This window comes from Populus nigra, chromosome 8 (genome assembly GCF_951802175.1).
Source record: "Populus nigra chromosome 8, ddPopNigr1.1, whole genome shotgun sequence".
NCBI lineage: Eukaryota > Viridiplantae > Streptophyta > Magnoliopsida > Malpighiales > Salicaceae > Populus > Populus nigra.
Window position 1 is genome coordinate 21,204,658 of NC_084859.1, and position 19,644 is coordinate 21,224,301.

The following is a 19,644-nucleotide window of genomic DNA, read 5'->3' on the forward strand; positions in this document are numbered from 1 at the left end:
CACAGCGGTGCCACAGTCATACAGTAATACTAGCAAAGTGTTATCGAACGTCCATAAGCAACTGATTCACATACCGTGAGTCAATTGGTAGATAATGTTAGCTTGCAGCATAAGCTGAAAGGATTATTTGCATGGCGATAGCGAGGGGAAAAAAGAGAGAGAAGGGAATTGCAAACAAGAGAAGGGATCTAATTAGCCCATACACGGACAACCTTAAAGTTGTTACAATCTGTGCAAGCAGCAATCACTACAGGAAGTAAAAGTTGAACATTGCAAACATTGTCTGCAACTATCATTGTCCCTCTAAAAACAAATTCTCATGTAAAAATTGGGGCCGCTGGCGATGCCAATGAAGGGGTGGATGAGAATAAGAAGGCAGCACTATGTAATCTAAGTCTCACTTGATGGATCAACCTGCCTGTAGTTTAACCCTGGTGATCGTCTTTTGGAATGTCAAGGTCTTTGAATATCGGACTGTCAACTCCGACACCCATTGTGTTGAGGCCATTGTCAACATACATAACAGTACCAGTGACTGCAGAAGCCAAAGGTGATGCTAAGAAGGCAGCAGCATTGCCCACCTCATCTGTTCGATCAGTTTTGTAAACTTAGTAATGACCATCGGTTGAAGAAAATGAAGAAATAAAATCTAGTGGTAGGGAACTACTCAAGATCACCTGCAGATAGCTCTTTTTGCAAGGGTGCATTGGCTAATGAATATTCAATCATAGTATCAATAAATCCAATTGCTTTTGCAGCACGGCTTCTTAGTGGACCTGCGGGTCAAGAAAGTTGAGGCGATAGCAACAAAGGAGATACTTGTAAAAGTACTCAAATCTGCTGATATCAAACAAATCCAGACTACAAATGTAGTGTAATTTAGTACCAACTTAAAACTGCACTAATCCAGAAATGGGACAATGAAAGACGGTGCTAAAGCAATTGTGTTATATATAGCAGAGACTCAACTTGCCAATGAATAATATCTTAAGTGTTACATATAGCAGAGACTCGAAAGTTTTTAAAGCATCTAGTTATAGCTATTGTGTACTGATAAAGAGCAGCCTATCTAGTTATAGCTATTGTGCACAAACAAAGAGCTACCTATCTAGAGAACTGAGTTGAGAATGAAAATAAAAAATACATCAGAATTTATAATCCAATCAACTAGGGTTACTGAACAAGATGACCCCAAATTATATTCTCTGGATATGCTTACATCTTGATTAAAACTGGTTGGTGGAGGTAAGGCCATGGGCAGTGGTACAACATCCTAGTGATCAAAGATAAACTAAAGACATTGGGTTCAACAGGATTGTTAAATCCTGTTGAAAAAGATGAGAAATTGATAGAAAATTGATGGGTGAGTTACCAGCAGATATTGTGTTGACCCTGATTCTGTTTTTCCTTCCTGCTTCAAATGCAAGCACCTGTATAAGAATAAATAAGTCAAGAAAATCCAAGTTGCTTTGTATATTCATACATCAAGAGCAGAGGTAGAAAGGAAACGAATACTTACACGTGTGTCACTTTCAAGTGCAGCTTTGGCAGAACTCATGCCTCCACCATATCTGCATACAAGAAAAATTGAAATTATAAGCTATGAAAACTCATAATTGTGCGACTCCAGAAGATGAAAACATCAAGACAAACATACCCTGGTATGATCCTCTCTGAAGCAATGTATGTGAGAGAAATAGATGAACCACCTGCATCAACATAAATCTGTTTAGATCATGTTTGCATGTCTAAAGAAATTAGAGATGTAACTGAAAATGCTGCAAGATTATACAAGAAAGAAGCCATACCCGGATTCATAATTGGAAGGAAATGCTTGAGTAAAGAAACATATGAGTAACTGGATGCAGATATGGCTGCAAGATATCCTTTTCTTGATGTTTCCAAAAGGGGTTTGCTGACCTATTAAGATGCTCATTGTTATGTAGAAAATATAAAAATCCATACAAGGTTCAATATGAGAATTTCTTTTACCTCTGGTCCATTGGCAAGCGAGTGCACAAGGATGTCAATGCTGCCAAAATCCTGTTTGACAGATTCAGCAACTTCCTGCAAAAAAATGACCATAAAGAAGGTCACTGGATACATAAATCTGTAGCCCATTATAAAAGTAGAAAATCTCTAAGATGACGGAGAAACCACATGCTAAACATGTCAAGTGTGGAAATTTAAAAAACAAGCAAGGTTGTCTGGAATCCTTTATAAGACAACGAAACATCCAAACAACCTATATTCAAGGGTAGAAAACTAAACAACAAGATATCAAAATCTTTGAGTCCGAGAATAACTAAAATCTGATCTACAAGTTTGAAATTTTGGGGTAAAGCAACACAAGGTAAACAATTTAAATCATGGAAATGCAATACAAGGTTAACGGGGGGCTCTTGGAAGAATTCAACATGATAAACAGGGGAACTACAAATTTATGGGCCCATACCTGAACAGTCCATTTACTGGATCCAGCATAACGTTTATTTGCTTTCACCTGCAAGAAATAACATAAAAGCTTGTTATGTCAAAAGATGTTAGACTGATTTCATGTATTGCACATAGACTATATTCTTCTTGACCATTACATCTTCAGGTACATCCTCAGGGTTGTCAAACACTGCATCAAGGGGGTATACTTTGGTGATATCCATCAAAGAACCATCTGGCAACCTGAAGAACCGCATAATTGTTAGTAGATTCCCTTTATAAGTCTCACATCAGAGCATAAATTAGATAACCTCTAGCATCTTACACGCGAGATTCATCAAATTTCCCCCTTCTCAGGCTTGTTTCAAAAATGTTCAAAGCCTGCAAAAGAAGCTTCCAAGTCACTAACAGAATACTTTTACATGGCATAGAAAATTTAAGCATACAAGAAAAAAGATATTGTAAAGAAGAACGGTAATTGATCTACTAACAGGCACCCATGTTCCGACAAGAATTTCAGCACCTGAAGCAGCAAGAGATTTTGCTATGGCCCAACCATACCCATTGTCATCAGCTACACCAGCAATAAATGCCCGTTTACCTAAACATTGCTTTTAGTTTAGAGGATCACGGATTTGCAGAAGTACTAAGTGTATTCAAAAGATGGCAGAAAATGGCCTTTTTAGTAGCATGCAAACCTAAATATAGGCAATTCAAGGAGAATCTCAAAAATCAACTTCAGTGCTAAAAGAGGTTTGGCAAGAAGATGACTGATTTAAAATAGATGTTGATTCCATCATTTATAGAGGGAAAAAAATGTTTTCTAGATTCTGCTTCCATAAATGCTAAGAGCATATGCAGGCAAAGAGTTGAGCATTCTAGCCAACAAATAGAGAAGCAAGAGAAAAGCAAACGTACCTCTCAAATCAATTGGCAATCCAGACACTGGCTTACTGTCACTAGATTCAGACATTGCCTTTGTCACAGCCTTATTCAATTTAACTGAAGATGACATGAAAGTCCTTTGGAAAGGCTGAATAGACGATATATGAGAACCACTCGCAAGCTTAGCCCATGATGCCCCTTTAGAACTGGCTCCAAGAATAGCAGCACCTGCCTTGACCACTCTGTGGGAAGAGGAAATGCAGGGCCTTGCAGTTGCCATTTGAAGGCCAGAAGCCGCAGTTGCCGCCATTCTTGATAAAAATAACTTCTTAGAAGAAAATTGAGACCTGCAGAACATCTAAAGATCATTCACCATGCTTCACCACATGAAATCCATCTCTATAATATCATCTCAAAATCCTGCCAAGACTAAGCACTCCAAAGGTAGAAATCCATTTATGGATCACGAGTCATGAACCGAAGCATATTAATTACTAATTTTCAACATTCTATGTCACGAAAATTTGGCATTTGCATGCTATGCTTTCATGAAAATCACTATTTTCTTCATAAGAATTTTTTTTAAAAAAAATAAACTTGTTATTCTCCATTCTTGTGACTTCTTGTCATCTTAAAAAACTCTCACTCATATGATGAACAAAAAAACCACCTCAATGAATCCAAGGAAAGACAATAAAATTGAATAGCAAATCAAAATACTTGACTGGAACCAAGCTAATGGAGCCACAACATAAAGAACTGCACCAAGAAAACTAACATTATGAGCTAAACAGAAAAACTACAAGCTAAAATGTGTACTTAGTCAAGATCTAAAAAGAATATATCTTTAATTAACTTCAACCATTCACAAACACCAACCAACATAAAAACAAGCAATTCAACTTCAAAATCCACCAAACCATCAACCCCAACTAGATTAGGCATTAAAACACGCACAAACAGAGAGAAAGTAAGGGAGGGTCAGTGTGTAAGCTACCTTAGGAAAATGTAGACAGCCAATGTGAAAATTAGCTTAGAAAAGAAATGGGTTTTCTTCTAAAAAGCTAATAAAGAAGAAAATTTTGCTTTTGGTGAGAGTTACGAAGGAAATGTAGAGCCTTTTTTCAAAAGAAGAGAAGGGTTTTTGTGGGTTTTTTCGACAAGTTCGAGGCTCCTAGATTGATTGAAAGCTGACTCTTCTGTTCTGTTCTGTTTGTTTAGTTGCTGTTTCTTTTATGGTTATTTAGCCTGGTGGCTAAAAATCAAGGTTGGTCCTCATATTTTGTTACATTTGATCAGATCAAATTCTGTACTTTGGATTAGATTAGGTTTTAATTTCAATTTAATTTGATTTTGAGACTATTTATCTGATTTCGTTACTAGTTTACCATCCAGGTGAATTCAATGTGGTAATGATGTAATTGGAAAGAGGACCTGAGATTGCATTTAATTGAAAGTCGAGGGGCTGATTTGAATTAATTTAAAGTTTAGAATCTGGTTTGATCAAATACATGAAGTAGAGGGATTATATGTGATATTTAGCAGTGATTTAGACATCATAAAATGCTGTATTGATTTTGGTGGGATTCTGTAATTTAATTAGAAGATGGTAAACTCAGTGTGACGTTTGGCCTTGTAACATATTTGATTATTGGGTGGCTATAGGCATGGTTACAAGAACGGTCGACCTTTTTCAATGATTTAATATTATATTATTATAAAAAAAAACCATTTTTTTCACCCATTCGAATTCGACTAAGTGTGTTTGGTACCGCGGTAGCTATTATAATTGTAATTTAAAAAAAATTATTTTATAAGAAGTAATTTTAGTTGAGGTTGGTTTGGAAAAATATGTGTTTGGTTAAAACTGTGGTTGAAATTGAGATTAAACAAAAAGTAGTTTAATGTGTTTGGTTAAGAATGCTTTTGAAATTGAGATTATAAAATAATTTAAAATATATATATTAATATTAATGGTTTTTAATTTAAATATTGTAGATTTAACTATTGTTATTACATCATGAAATAAATAATACATTATATTAAATATTTTTTATTATTCTATTAAATCATTTACAATTCCATTACGTATTAAATATATCTGACAAAGACTACAGTTTTCTTAGTTTCTTAAGAGCATAACAACATCATGTAAAATATAATCAAGAACAAAATTGAGATTGCAATCAAATTCTACAAATGTTACATCATCAAGCGATCTTCGTCTAATTTATATAGTGTCATTGAATAATGTTTGACACTAGCTCTTCACAATTAAAAATATATTTTTTTATTTTACTAGGTCGGACTCGGTTCAATATATTTTTAGCTTTGAACAGGATCTGGTCCGGCCAGAATAATAGAGCCATGCTTCACTATTCAGCGACACACATGCTCCATTGTTCACTTGAACAGTGGAGCCAGAGCATGGCTCTACTGTTCAGTAATTTCTCCACGCAAGAAGTAGCAAAATTGTACTTTTAGAAAACTTGCAGCACAACCATAATTTTTGATAGTTCCTACCAATATAAATTTGTGTTTTTTCCTTAACAAAATGATAATATTTGTGGCTGTGAATGAACCTCACCTACAGTCACATTACCAAATAACCACTAAGCTTTTCAATGATTTAAAATTATATTTTTATAATAAATAAATAAAAACCATTTTTTTTCACCCATTCGAATCCAGGCTAAGCTAAGATTAATAAATAAATCATGGGGCCAAATCTTATAAGTAGAGCTATAGTTCCTTGTTAAGAGTTTGAAACTTATACTATGAAATAAAAGTTATTCAATTACTATAAATTATAAAACCAATTACCTAAAATTTGCAATTATTTTTTTAGTGTAGTTTAAACCAATAGTATTAATCTCTTACAATAAATTTACCTGACAAATGAAAAGGTTCATTGTTAAAATTAGTCATTGATCCACACACGAAACCTTAATAACTAAAATTGGCCTAGGTTTGAGAAACCTGTCCAAAAAATAAATAAAAATGTGTTGGGATGGGTTCTTGGTTAATGAAAAATAATTTTTCCAATATGCCCAAAAGATAAAATACCCCATCCATCCATGAACCTGATGTTTCTTTTTTTATTATTATTTGGCATTAGGGTAGTTTACGGTTAACAGGATACGAATTATAAAGCATGGCGAGCATAGATATTAATTCCAGCCTGCTCTCACAGATAACTCGATGGTTCAGAACATGATTTATATAAAGTTTTAAAAATAAATAGAAATTGAACTAGTTAATCTGATAATTAATTTATAACTTGATCGAAAGCTAATTTATTTTTTTAATTCTTTTTAAATAATAACATTATTTTCAATTAATCAAGCTAATTTATATCAATTTATCAATCTTATAACCTGAATTCCCAATCAGGTTGCACTTTATAACTCTAATGATGAATATGACAAGAAGTGAATTTTTTTTTTTTTGGGAAAAGATGGGACAAAGGTCACTTGCCAACTTGAGTATAGTGCATTCTTATCTTTTGATACCTACATTTTAATTAGGCTGGTTGGTATTTGAAAACTCTAAAAATTTTATTTTTTTTTGTTTAAAGTTAATTTTTTTTTATGTTTTTATATAGTTTTGATGTGTTGATATCAAAAATAATTTTTAAAAAATAAAAAATATTATTTTGATATATTTTTTTTTAAAAATACTTTAAATCATAACCTCTACCATATCTCCAAACACCCGCCCTCTAGTATCACATTAAACCCGCCCTCTAGTATCACATTAAAGAAACTGTTTAGTAGTCTACCTTACAGATTTTAAGGGTCTAATATGCACACACCTTTTAGAGGATTACAATGATCATTTTTCTTATTTTATTGTACATATATAATTGTGTTTCAAAAAGGGTAAATGAAGCCTACAAACATATATGCAGTGAACTCATTGAGATGCTACATGCAATATGAACAGTGTACTATCTATTGGTGGGCAATAGTTTTGTATGATGAATTAAATTGTACTCTAGTTTCAAAAATAATTAATAGAATTAAAAAGAAGATGTTTTCGGAATAAATTAATAAGTATTGAATTAAACATAGTCAACACCTTCAATAATTAATTAATTTTGAAACTAGAGGAATTATCTTTAATTTATTTTGAAAAGTTATATGAAGGAAATAATTTATAATTCACTCGAGTATAAGATAGAACATTAATGTAACCAAGATTCAATTATTTGTTATGCTTATTTACTTACCTTATGTTATTATTATAATAATAGTTGACTCTAGTTAGGTTTAAAAAAACACGATGAGAGTTAATTTAATTGGATCTAGTTGATTCAATGTATTTTAATTAAAATTTAATTTAATTATTTTTAAAATAATATTGTATTAGCTTAAAAAAACATAACATTATTGTTTTTTACTCGAGGGAGGAGCCAATAGCCAAATTTAATAATTTGAAAATGAGTCACAACAAGTGGAAGATGTCCAGATTCATACGGCAAGAAACGGTGGGTGAAACAAAAGTCAGGACGGTTTGTTTTTATTTTTTAAAAATATTTAATTTTTTTATTTTAAATTAATATTTTTAAATTATTTTAATGCGGTGATATAAATATTTTTAAATTATTTATTTTTTAAAAATATTTAATTATTTTTAAATTTTAATAATTTTTAAATAAAAAATATTTTAAAAAATAACAACAACCATACTTCAAATAGAAAATGAATATAACAAATGGTGGGAGACAGCTTTTTATATATATATATATATATATATAATGATAAGATGAATTGAAATGGACAGTCTCCGGGCCTGAATATATGATTTGATAAATGAGGGTTGCACAGTATAATATATATGGTCCCGTCCTTATCACTTTTTCATCTTTGTTTTTTTTTTTGTTTTTTCCCTGAAATCAAGTTCCTCTCTCCCAATTCTTTCATAAAGTTTTCATAGCTCGTGTGTGAGTTAATATGTTCTTTTTTATTGAAAATGCTATTCTTGAGAAAATATAAGTTTTTATTGGTGCATTAAAAGTTGTGGCTTAAATTCGTGGTTAGACGTTCGTTCAATTATCATCATTTGAAAGAATTTGGATTCGAGGAGTCCTCTTATGTTAGAAGAAAAACATGATTCTTAAATATTATATATTTGTAAAAATTATAATTTGAAATTTAAATCTATATTTTAAGTTAAACAAAAAAAAATAAGATATGAATTTGATAAAACATTAATTCTAATAAAAATAATTAATATAAGTTAATTCATTAATTTATTAATGATGCAATTAAGGCTTTTTTAAGTCTATCTCCAAACCCAGACTGACAAAGTCTCATAATTAGAACGTAACTCACTTTATTATGTATGGGATATACTGACACTCTCTGTAACATCTATCTCTTTACATTGACAACTTTCTTGTTTTTATGCATTTTCCTTGCAAGTCTAACGTTGTATCCACAAATATTTCAATGAAATATAACATTTATTTAAAAAAAAAAAAGAGTTTAGAGGAATTAATGAAAAAAAAAACAGAGAGAACAGGACCAAGATAACTAGCTAGGGACTAAACTATATATATATATATTGAAATCAAATAACACTACAACTTACTTTAAAATATTTCATGGTTAAGACATTTAATTAACTGAAGCCACGAGGGAAAAAATGGGAAAGATCGAGGATCCTAGTTAAGCCATTTTTTGTCACTCAGTACCTGTTTGGAAACAAGGTTGCAACTGCAATTCAACCTCATTAATCTGCACCCCAAAAAGCCTAAACCCTTTATGTTTAACCTTGTTTTTCAATGTTTCCTTCAATTCTTTCCCATCCTTTTGCAACTTCTTTCTCATATTTTGCCTTAAAACGACAGCCAATTCTCTTTGCATATCCTCCGTTTGGTTAAACCCGTCAAGCTTGCCGCTTTGGCCATTGCAATAAACTACGTCAATCATGGTAAAGTAGTGGCCTTGACCATGTTGCTCTTGTACCTTGTTTGGGCAGGCACATGTATAAAATATAATGATGTCTTTTTCCTTCAATTTTTTCTCCTTAACAAACCTATTCCAACCCTTTGTGAAAACAAAGCTTTGGCTACTCCTCCAGTAGCAATATCTAAATTTCCAAGACTTCATGAACCTGTCGTAAAATATGAGTTCTGTGTCATCTACCCCAGCAGTATTTAGTACCCTATCATCTTCAACATCTTTAAAAATGTAGGGGAAGTACTTAACAGCAAATTTTTTGGGTATCACAAGTCTATTAAGCTTCCCCACATCACTTGGTGTTAGATCCTTTTGAAAAAGTTGTATGCATGAGAATTGTTCATCATCTGCATGCACCCTCCTTCCATTGGGATCATCACTTCCACCAATTTCTTCTCTTTGTGATTGTTTCATTATAAAATCCACAAATATCTGTTGATAAGATCCATCTCTAATCATGTTCAGAATCTCTTCTGTACTGTATTGGTTTTGAAAGCTAGGCTCTTGAACATTGCGGTCGTTCCATGGAAAATTTCGATGTGAATCCGTGCTTCTGAGCTTTATGGCAGCACTATCATAGGCCATAGCTGCTTCTTTCTCAGTCTTGAATGTTCCTAGCCAGATCCTTTGATGATTTGAATATATTTGTGCACCCCAATGTCCATTTTTTTGTGGCACAATGCCTTTGAATTTTGCTACTTTACCGATATTGCTATGAAGCCTTCCAAGTTTGTTGCTTCTGCTAAATGCCAAAGTTTCCACATTGATGGTGGGACTTTTGGCACTTGAAATCATGCTTGATGATGCATCTTGATCTTCCATTGCGACTCCAATTTGAAACATGAAGGCATATAGAATATATAATTGTTTGAGCAAAATAACAAATGAGGCAACAAACTTATCTAGATTGGAGAAGTAAATGTTGCATGAAACATAAGGGAGTTTTTATGTGGGGAAACAAAACAAGTTAGGTATCATTTGACAGCCAAATCAAACAAATCACATTTTTCAAAACAAAAAAATATTGTTAGGATGAAAACAACTAATTCTATTGGAAAATTTAGAACATAAATGCAATATCTTGCAAGTAAAAACAAGTTTGAAAAGGCCTTGTACCTTAATATAGTCAATTGTTGTTTAGTTTGTTACTTAGGTTAGTTGCAAGCTTGCATACATATCTTCAGGTTTCATATATTTTGTTAGGTTTGAGACCCCTGAAAGGTTGACAAAAGACAACTTGGCTGCTTATGTAGAATGATAGATCATCCTTACCTAAATCCAGATTGTGAAGTGGTTAAGAGTGTAAAAACTTCAAGAAAAAGGGAAAGGTTTCTATTTATATATCTAAATTTCAAAACCCAAATAGGCTAATCTCCATTGCTTGCTTAATTTAGCATTAATGGCTAAGTTTTGTTGCCATAATCCAGTTGCCTTAATTACCTAGTATATGGGTAATGCCATTTGGTTTCCACAATTACTGGAGGAAAAAAAAAACAAATCACTTGCTGTAAGAAAGAGGGCACCAGCAACTTGATTAGCATTTAGCACATTGTAATCCTACCTGCATTCATTGGTCAATAAAAAAAAAATGCTACGACTCATTAATTATTTGTAACTTTCTGTTTTTATGCGCGCATATATATATATATATATATATATATATATATATATATATATAATGCTCTTATAAATCTTCAAAAAAAAAATCTCAATATATATGATCTAATTATATCAAGAAATTGATGTGAAAACGAACTTTCACTGAAGTAGAAAATCTTAAAATCACAAGAAAGGTGAGAAATCATACATTCTATTAAATTTTAATTTTGACGTTATTTTTTTTTTACTAAAATTGGCTATTTGTTTTAGTTCTTTTTAATAATCTAATGCAAGTAGCATGCATGCTATATATAATTATTGATTAGCATGTAAAGGATTTAATTTTGTTATGCTGTTTTCTATTTGGATTATTGATAAGAACACTTAACAACAAGACTAATATAGGCTTGCTTATAAAGCTTATTTATTCTAGTTCTTATACGCTATACTTTTGATGGATGATGACAATTCTAGTTTTGTTTTGCAGTCCATTTTCTCAAAATGTGGCTGAAAATATTTTTTTCTACCTGCTTTTGCTTGAAAGTTGACCTATGAATAATAAGTTGTTTGTCTTTATGTTAAAGAGATAGATATTAGACACAAAAAACTAAAATAAATTCACAAATGTGATTTTTCTTCATAAAAGACAACCAAGTTGTGACATTATTTGCACTATCTGGCTTCACTATAGCAAAAATTAAGTATAGTGTTTATCACTGTTGCTCATGCATGGTGATGGGTTATTTAGAATTTATGATTTGATAACACTGAGAAGAAGTGAAATTGAGGAGAGACTATCAAATTTCAAAGAAAACTAAAGATTTGGTGAGGAGGGAGATGCCATCTTTTTCACATGAAAATATTCTTCCACTGGCTATGATCTGATAATGGAAGGCATGACCAAGGTTGTGGCACACACTCTTCTAAGGAGACCTCTCTTCCCTGTTCCATTTTCCACCCATATTTTCTTCTTTAATGGCAACAACAAAGTGTGCTGAAAATGACTTGCACCGTCCACCCTTCTTCTCACGATTGTTTTCCTATAAATTAAACTCTCTCGCACCATGCTCCTAGCCATCTTCCTCTTTTGCATTAATTAAACCTCCACCTCTCTTTTTGTTTGTTAGTTTTCTTCTGGAGACTCCTCTCTTGCTATTATTCTGGACTGGTACTGCATTTTCTTCGTCTCGAGTTCGAATCTTAATTACATGCTGCAAGATGGAAAAGAATTTTGATTTTTTTTTTGTTTATTTCTTATTTTCTTCTTGTTAAACATGGCCATGCATGACGTCTTGACGTCCCATGTCATGTGCCATTACATTATATAAGTGCTCTTTCCTGTTTCCTTCAAATTCTGTTCATGAATCCATATCTTCCTTACATCCCTAACCAGTTTCTGATCTTATTTTGCAGAGAAAATATTCTATTGCTGCTATGGATTCAGACCCTTCCACCGATTATGTAAAAACAAATTCAATATTTAGTAAATACTCAAGATATATAAACGTGAATTTATGTTCTTATTCATGAAAACATTAACATTGTTGTTTTTATTTTTTTAAATGTAAGCAGGTGACAGGAGAAAGTGTCATCTCTAGAGAAAATGTAGCTGTGAACAGAATCAGAACTGAGGAAGAACACGATATTGCTAGCAATAAGCGCTCCATTACTTGGAAGAGCTCTGGAGGGTGGAAAGCTGCAAGCATCTTGCTAGGTATTAATAACGTAAAAAAAATGCAACTTCTTATATGGCTTGTAAAAAATGCAAGTGATTAAACTTATTTTTTGTTTTCTACTTCGTTCTGCTGCAGCAAATCAATGCCTGGCTACACTAGCTTTCTTTGGAGTTGGTGTGAATTTGGTTCTGTTCTTAACAAGAGTTCTTGATCAAAGTAATGCTGATGCTGCCAATAGTGTCAGCAAGTGGACTGGCACAGTTTATCTGTGCTCACTCATAGGAGCTTTCCTCAGTGATTCATACTGGGGCAGATACTTGACCTGTGCAGTCTTTCAGTTAATATTCGTTTCGGTACGTAGAATTTGAAATCTAAATCTATTTTTATAATTTTGATGTGATCTGCTAACCATTTTGTATGTTAATTAGGGGTTGGCGCTCGTATCGGTATCATCTTGTTATTTCTTGATCAAACCAGATGGATGTGGTGATGGAGAATTAGCCTGTGAGCCAACATCGTCGGTGGGAGTGGCTATTTTTTACTTGGCTATATATTTAGTTGCCTTTGGATATGGTGGGCATCAACCTTCTTTAGCCACATTTGGAGCAGACCAATTTGACGAGTCGAAACCGAAAGAAAAAAATTACAAGGCAGCTTACTTTTGCTATTTCTATTTTGCACTCAACTTTGGATCTCTATTCTCAAACACTATTTTGGTGTATTTTGAGGATCATGGAAAATGGACACTAGGTTTCCTGGTGTCATTAGGCTCTGCAGTTTTAGCCTTGGTATCGTTCTTGTTTGGGACACCTGGTTACCAGTATGTGAAACCTTGCGGCAACCCTTTGCCGCGAGTTGCTCAGGTTTTTGTGGCTGCAGTTAAGAAATGGGATGTTATCCCGGCGAAAGCTGATGAACTTTATGAAGTGGAAGGACCAGAATCTGCTATCAAAGGGAGCAGAAAGATTCTTCATAGTGATGATTTTGAGTAAGTACCGAATTCCTACTTTAAGCTAAGGATTCTTATAGTGTTTTTGTAGCTTAATAAAAGCCTTAAATCTTCATCCAATTCTTTAGTCATCCATACTTTTCCTCTGGATCAGACTACGAAGTGGTCATTTTGTCAAGGCAAAGCCACATTGGAATAAGGTTTGTGTAAGGTTGATAGCCATAGTTTTTAGCTTTGAGCATGCCCGTGAAAGGGAATGGTAATTGATTTATGATTACTGATTATGTTTCTTTTATAATAATTTTCAGGTTTTTGGACAAGGCAGCAACAGTAACAGAGGACGATCTAAGTCACCAAAAGAATCCATGGAGGCTTTGCACAATAAGTCAAGTAGAGGAAGCTAAATGTGTTCTGAAAATGTTACCTATTTGGCTATGCACTATAATTTACTCTGTTGTTTTCACACAAATGGCCTCCCTCTTTGTTGAGCAAGGAGATGTCATGAACTCCTATGCTGGAAAGTTTCACCTGCCAGCAGCTAGCATGTCTGCCTTTGATATCTGCAGTGTCCTTGTTTGCACTGGGATTTATCGCCAAATCCTCGTGCCATTAGCTGGAAGGTTAAGTGGTAATACCAAGGGGTTAACTGAGCTTCAGAGAATGGGGATCGGACTCATCATTGGGATGCTAGCAATGTTCGCAGCAGGGGCTACTGAGATTGAAAGGCTCAAGCATGTTACTGAAGGGAAAAAAGTTAGCTCACTAAGCATATTTTGGCAAATTCCACAATACGTTCTTGTCGGTGCATCTGAGGTTTTCATGTATGTAGGCCAGTTGGAGTTCTTTAACGGGCAAGCACCAGACGGGATTAAGAGTTTTGGAAGCTCACTTTGCATGGCTTCAATCTCCCTTGGCAACTATGTCAGCAGCATGCTAGTCAGCATGGTGATGAAGATTACAGCTAAAGGTGACAAGCCTGGATGGATCCCAGATGACTTGAACACAGGTCACATGGACAGGTTCTACTTCCTGATTGCAGTCTTAACAGCCTTTGATTTTGTGATTTACTTGTTCTGTGCCAATTGGTACACGCCTATCAACATTGATGACAGTCACGAAGGAATTGGGATGGAAAAGCAAGAAGATGATGCGCTTGCAAGAGTTTAATTAATTAGCTAGACCAGCTTAACTTGAACCAAAACAGGAGGCTAAGATCCCTCTCTCAATTGCCACAGCACCATCATCTTGTTGGCTATTGCTAGCCTTCACCTTCCTTTCTAGAGTACTTTAGGATGACTCGTTTCCACAAGAAGAAAACATGACCTTTGCTTGCTGAGGAATGATTGCTTTCTTCTTCTGGTGCTAGGATTTGGTAATATTTATTATAAATAAGTTTGGCAGATCTTGATTAGGCTGTGTCAAGTTTGGTTATGCTTGCTCTTGAAGCTTTTAAGTCTGATACAGACTCACGAATCACGATAATGAAATGTAATGGAAAAGCTTTTAAGCTTGGTAATATTTATTATAAATAAGTTTGCTCTTGAAACTCTGTGTTTTATTTTTAGAATTAACTTTTATGACTTACTAAATCTCATAATATTTCAGAGTTTTAGCTGTAAACTTATTAGAACTTGATAAATCATAATTCTATCCTTTTACCACATGCGGCTTCGATGGAGAATTCTAGGAGAAGCAGATCGGCATCAAGAAACAATCCACCCCAAATCCTATGGTTTTGGAGCCAGCAAAAAGGTTTCGAGAAATTAAAGTTCCGAGTTTATTATTTTGTATATTTTAAAAAATTCCCTAAAAAAATTAAAATTTTTATTTTTTTTATTTTAAATAAATATGATACCAAACAAGCTACTAGTCGACAAATTGATTTTCTTACCAGTTTTGAGTTTAAAAATATTAGCAAAACAAAAAAACAACAAGATGAAGATGTAAGAATGTAGAGCACAACTTGAAGGTCTAGCTGCTGTGGTCAATCGTGTGACTTGTTCTGTCCCCGTCCCGGGTTCGACTTTCTATGTGCATGTCTGTCACCCTCGCGGTGCCTTACCTGCTCCTGGGCTTGCAGGATGTCCAGCGGGCCGTGGAGAATAGTCGTGGTGCGCGTAAGCTGGCCCGGACACCCCACGTAAATAATAATAATAAAAAAGAATGTAGAGCACAATGTTGTATGAACTTCGTTCATCGGCAAGACAAATGCTTCATAATTGATACGGCAGAATATAATTAAAAAATATAAAATTTTGATAAAAAAGTAAGAAAAATAAGAATAAAAAATCAAATTAAAATCATTATTATCATTTAAAAAAAATATAAAGATAAAATTGAAAGTCTTCAACAAAAAAAAACATGTAAAATCAGTAAATTGATAATACAAAAGTGACCCCCCTCTCTTTCTCAACCACGATGTTATTAAAGAATAAGGAGTATTTATCGTTGTTCAAGATGGTATGTATATTAATTAATTTTTATTATTCTCATCCTGGTTGGAATTTGTAAATGCGTCTAGAAGATCCCTCTCACTGTCTAAATCTAAAAAAAAAAAAAATCCTTTTATTGTGTATCATATTTATGGTCTTTATTGGTATTAATTTAATCAACTCAATTTCAATTGAAAATATAAAAGAATTCTCCATCGATATAGTAAATGATTATATGTTAAACAGTGCAAATCTTATTTAAATTAAAAAGTAAAAAAAATTATGCCTTTAAAAGCAGACTAACAAATTGTTATTGAAAATGAAAAATGGGTTCTTGATAATGTGGAAGATCAATGCAAGTGTGGCATTTGTTACTTTCTGTTTTTTTTTTTTTCAGATTCTTATGTTGGGTTGGTTGTTGACGTGAGTGATTGCTGATAAAGTTGTGTTCTTGATGTTCGAATTGGATTGTTATTGAAAATGAATTATGGGCTTTTGAAATGGGATAGATGTATATAAGATTAGTGAGTATAAGGTTTTAGTTTTTGTTGATAGAAGCTGTGTTTCCTGATGATAAGTTCCAATTGTGGTCCAAGTATGTTATTGAGACTGGAATCTGGTTTTCTGATTATTTGATTGAGGACTCGTATAGGATTAGTGAATGCAGAGGATAAGATTTTGTTTGGTGTTTGCTCTCAGTTGTGGGACTTGTGATTGCTGATTTTCTGTTGCTTTGTGGACAGCGTCCTCTTTTCTATAGCTTCAAGATGGGACTTCCATTGGCAATTAAACGAGCTTTAAAGCTTTCTAATGTGGCTTACTTATGCTCAGCTGCGTTGCTAGTGTTTCTTCCAGATCAATTTAAAAGTGGAGGGACAATGGGGCAGTTAATCACTGAGCAGATCATTCTGTATATTGGGAGCTTTTCTGTGTTTCTCTGTTGGGAATTGAGTCACCATTTACACCAGGTTAGCATAAATGTCCTTATTGTTTTTTATGCATTCTGCTGTAGCTTGTGTTTATCAAAGACCATTACATAGAACGCGACTTCAGTAAGTCTACGAATCAAAAAGCTTCATAACTTTGCCTTTCACGCTTTACACACACACACACACACACACTATCTGATGTCTGTTGGTATTTCTTTTCTATGCTGGACAAGTAAAGAGTAGAAAAGAAGTAAGAAACAATTTTTTTTTTGTGACAGGAGAATGTCCAATACTTATTGCTTGGAGGCAAGTCAACTGAATGTCCAACCACATTTTTCTTCCCTGGAAGGTTCAAACAGTAGAAAAGGCATATATAAAATTTTCTCTAAATGAGGACTAGCCAATGCTTTCATGGATAAAATTTACCAAATGCCTGTCTTTTAGTTGCCGTGCTTGAATTAATTATAGGAATAATGTTCTTAATAAAAGATCTTCACTTGATTCAGTTTTTTAATAATATATAATGTTTTCTTGAGGAAGTTAAAAGAGCATAGTAGTGCTAAAAGTCCTGGGTTTCCAATGACGCCAGTACAGGTTTGAGTTTTGAGAGCAGGCTTTGAAGCGTCTGTCTGTCTTCAAATGCATCTTCTGGATATTTTACTTCAATGAGAGAACAACACTTTAATGGTCTTATAAATCTAAAACGAACATAAATAGCAAACCTTTAGTTCGGGAGTGATTGCCACTCTTTGATCCTCTCCAAGCTTCATGAATTTTTATCCTTTTGTTTTTAAATCTCTATGGACCAGTTTCAAATTATTGTTGCAATAGGGTACCATATGGAACGACTTTGTCATCTTATTATTTGTTTCACTGCTGCATTACTTGCAAGGAAAATTACTTTGCAAATGGCTATATGCTTGTGTTATGTTGTGTTGCCTGGTTTATAACTTTGCAATAGGTTATGTGCAGGCATTACCTCTTACTTTTGAAGATAATTAGACATGGTTGTCTATCTTCTCACAATCCCTACTTCTTTTGACATCTTTCTGTTACCATGAAGGTGCTACACACAAAAAGGTACTTATTTGCACCGCCGAAAGGTTCTGCAGCAGCAGAGACAAATCCCAGTGGGCCTCTCCTTGCAGCCCTTAAGGAGAGCATTCCGGATTCTCTTCCGCAGTATCTTGCATATCTTGATCTTTGTATGGTTTGTGAGAATAATGTAGATGCTTGGTGCCGAGCTGCATTTTTTGAAGAAACTGGTGAGACTTATAAAAAAGTTGCTGCGTGCTTGAGGCCTCAGGAACAGCTTACATCTAACTTGAGTGAAGTCTTGGAAGGTTGTTATGTTGATAAGGCACATCAATTATCCAATCAATTGCAGTCGCCAACTGACTCTCAACTGGATTCAAAACATTATGAATCACTAAACAACTTTCAGGTATGGAAAGTTGGCACTGATACACTGATTTTTTTATTTAAATATTCTGTTTTTAAAATGTTTGTTGTAGTTATTTTACGTTGCTTTCTCGTAAACAAATCATATTACAGATAACATTGTCAATGTTCTAGTATTTCAATATGCTGTTTGGCAGATGATATCTCTGATTTTTAACATTCATTTATATCTAGGTTAGCAAGCTTGTCTGATGCAGCAGAACCTGTTGCAATGCATCTGTTACTTTCAAAAAGTGTTCAAAATTGATTTCTAGAAATCTGTTCGAATAGCCTATTGATAGAAGAAATCTCTTGTACTACAAGCATCCTATGATTAAGGGTTTTTGCCACCTTATGTGAATTATTTTACCAATATGAATCCATAGACAATTTAATAATGTTTTTCAATTCCCACATAAGTATGCATGGTGTGCCAAGGCAGTTGCCTTCTTGACTGCACGGTCACACGAGGAGGATAGATTTGGGGTTGCACAACTCACTGGTAGCAATGCTGCTGTTCTCTCAACACTTATCTCTAGCCTGCTTGCTATTGAAGTTTTCATGGAAAAGAAGACAAGCTCGCAACCCCAACATTTGATGGGGCCAGTTACTATTAAATGGAATACTCCAGGTATAGGAAGAAGAGATGTTGCGACAGCAAAAAAGCGAGGTGATCCTCTACATGCAAATACTTGTGCCATGGCTGATGTGCCAAGGAACTCAATCTACGGCATTGTGTCTACTTTCCATAATGAGATGCTCAAGAGCACCAAAGCAGGTCTTCTTGAGAAGGATTGAGTTACTAAAAGTAAATCCCTTTTCGGAACCTATGCAGGTCTTCTTGAGAAGGATTGAGTTACTAAAAGTAAATCCCTTTTCGGAACCTATGAGCTGCTCGTACAGAAACTGCATCATTTCCTGGATTTCCGAGCTAGCTAGCGAGTTACTTGGTTGCTTGTGCTTGGCATCATCCAAGTATTCTTGTGTCATTTAGGGGAAACAGCATCAAGGAGATGAGCTTGTTTGTTGGCCTGGAGCTACTCACAAAGCTTTAACAGGTAACTTCAGTTTTGCTCTGGAGGATAACTGAAAGTGCAACTATAAAATCATGTTGCATGATTGGAAACCTCTCAAGGGTTGAGTTGAGATGCAAAATGATTTGAATCAAATGGTAGGAGATGTAATGGCTACTGAGTGTTTGATATAAATAGTTTCACAGGATAAATGTGACCTCTGAAAGACAACTGTTTGAACATATTTTCAGAAAACAAAAAAAACTATTAAACCTCTGCGGGAAACATCTTTTTAACCCCATCCAAATCTCTCGTTCGG

At 34.1% G+C, this 19,644-nt stretch overlaps 4 protein-coding genes across 4 annotated transcripts; 2 read left to right on the forward strand and 2 right to left on the reverse strand.

Moving 5' to 3' along the window:
- Positions 1-168: 168 nt before the first annotated feature.
- On the reverse strand, positions 169-4,530 carry LOC133702372 (enoyl-[acyl-carrier-protein] reductase [NADH], chloroplastic-like). The gene is made up of 13 exons (XM_062126708.1): positions 4,319-4,530; positions 3,355-3,668; positions 2,928-3,037; positions 2,762-2,817; positions 2,595-2,679; positions 2,456-2,503; positions 1,993-2,067; positions 1,809-1,920; positions 1,658-1,709; positions 1,520-1,571; positions 1,373-1,430; positions 678-776; positions 169-586 (listed from the first exon to the last, which is right to left on the reverse strand). Exons 2-13 carry the CDS (start codon positions 3,629-3,631, stop codon positions 426-428), a joined length of 1,185 nt encoding a protein of 394 aa, XP_061982692.1. The 5' UTR covers positions 3,632-3,668; positions 4,319-4,530; the 3' UTR covers positions 169-425.
- A 4,478-nt stretch (positions 4,531-9,008) lies between these two features.
- On the reverse strand, positions 9,009-10,109 carry LOC133701060 (AP2/ERF and B3 domain-containing transcription factor At1g50680-like). The gene has a single exon (XM_062124839.1). It carries the CDS (start codon positions 10,107-10,109, stop codon positions 9,009-9,011), a length of 1,101 nt encoding a protein of 366 aa, XP_061980823.1.
- A 1,664-nt stretch (positions 10,110-11,773) lies between these two features.
- Positions 11,774-14,881, forward strand: LOC133702036 (protein NRT1/ PTR FAMILY 7.1-like). The gene is made up of 6 exons (XM_062126212.1): positions 11,774-11,875; positions 12,300-12,347; positions 12,459-12,600; positions 12,698-12,915; positions 12,991-13,550; positions 13,820-14,881. Exons 1-6 carry the CDS (start codon positions 11,774-11,776, stop codon positions 14,676-14,678), a joined length of 1,929 nt encoding a protein of 642 aa, XP_061982196.1. The 3' UTR covers positions 14,679-14,881.
- A 974-nt stretch (positions 14,882-15,855) lies between these two features.
- Positions 15,856-19,626, forward strand: LOC133701298 (uncharacterized). Its single transcript, XM_062125167.1, has 5 exons — positions 15,856-15,971; positions 16,687-16,911; positions 17,936-18,316; positions 18,733-19,090; positions 19,148-19,626. The coding sequence occupies exons 1-5, from the start codon at positions 15,930-15,932 to the stop codon at positions 19,165-19,167; spliced, it is 1,026 nt and encodes a 341-aa protein (XP_061981151.1). The 5' UTR covers positions 15,856-15,929; the 3' UTR covers positions 19,168-19,626.
- Positions 19,627-19,644: the final 18 nt, after the last annotated feature.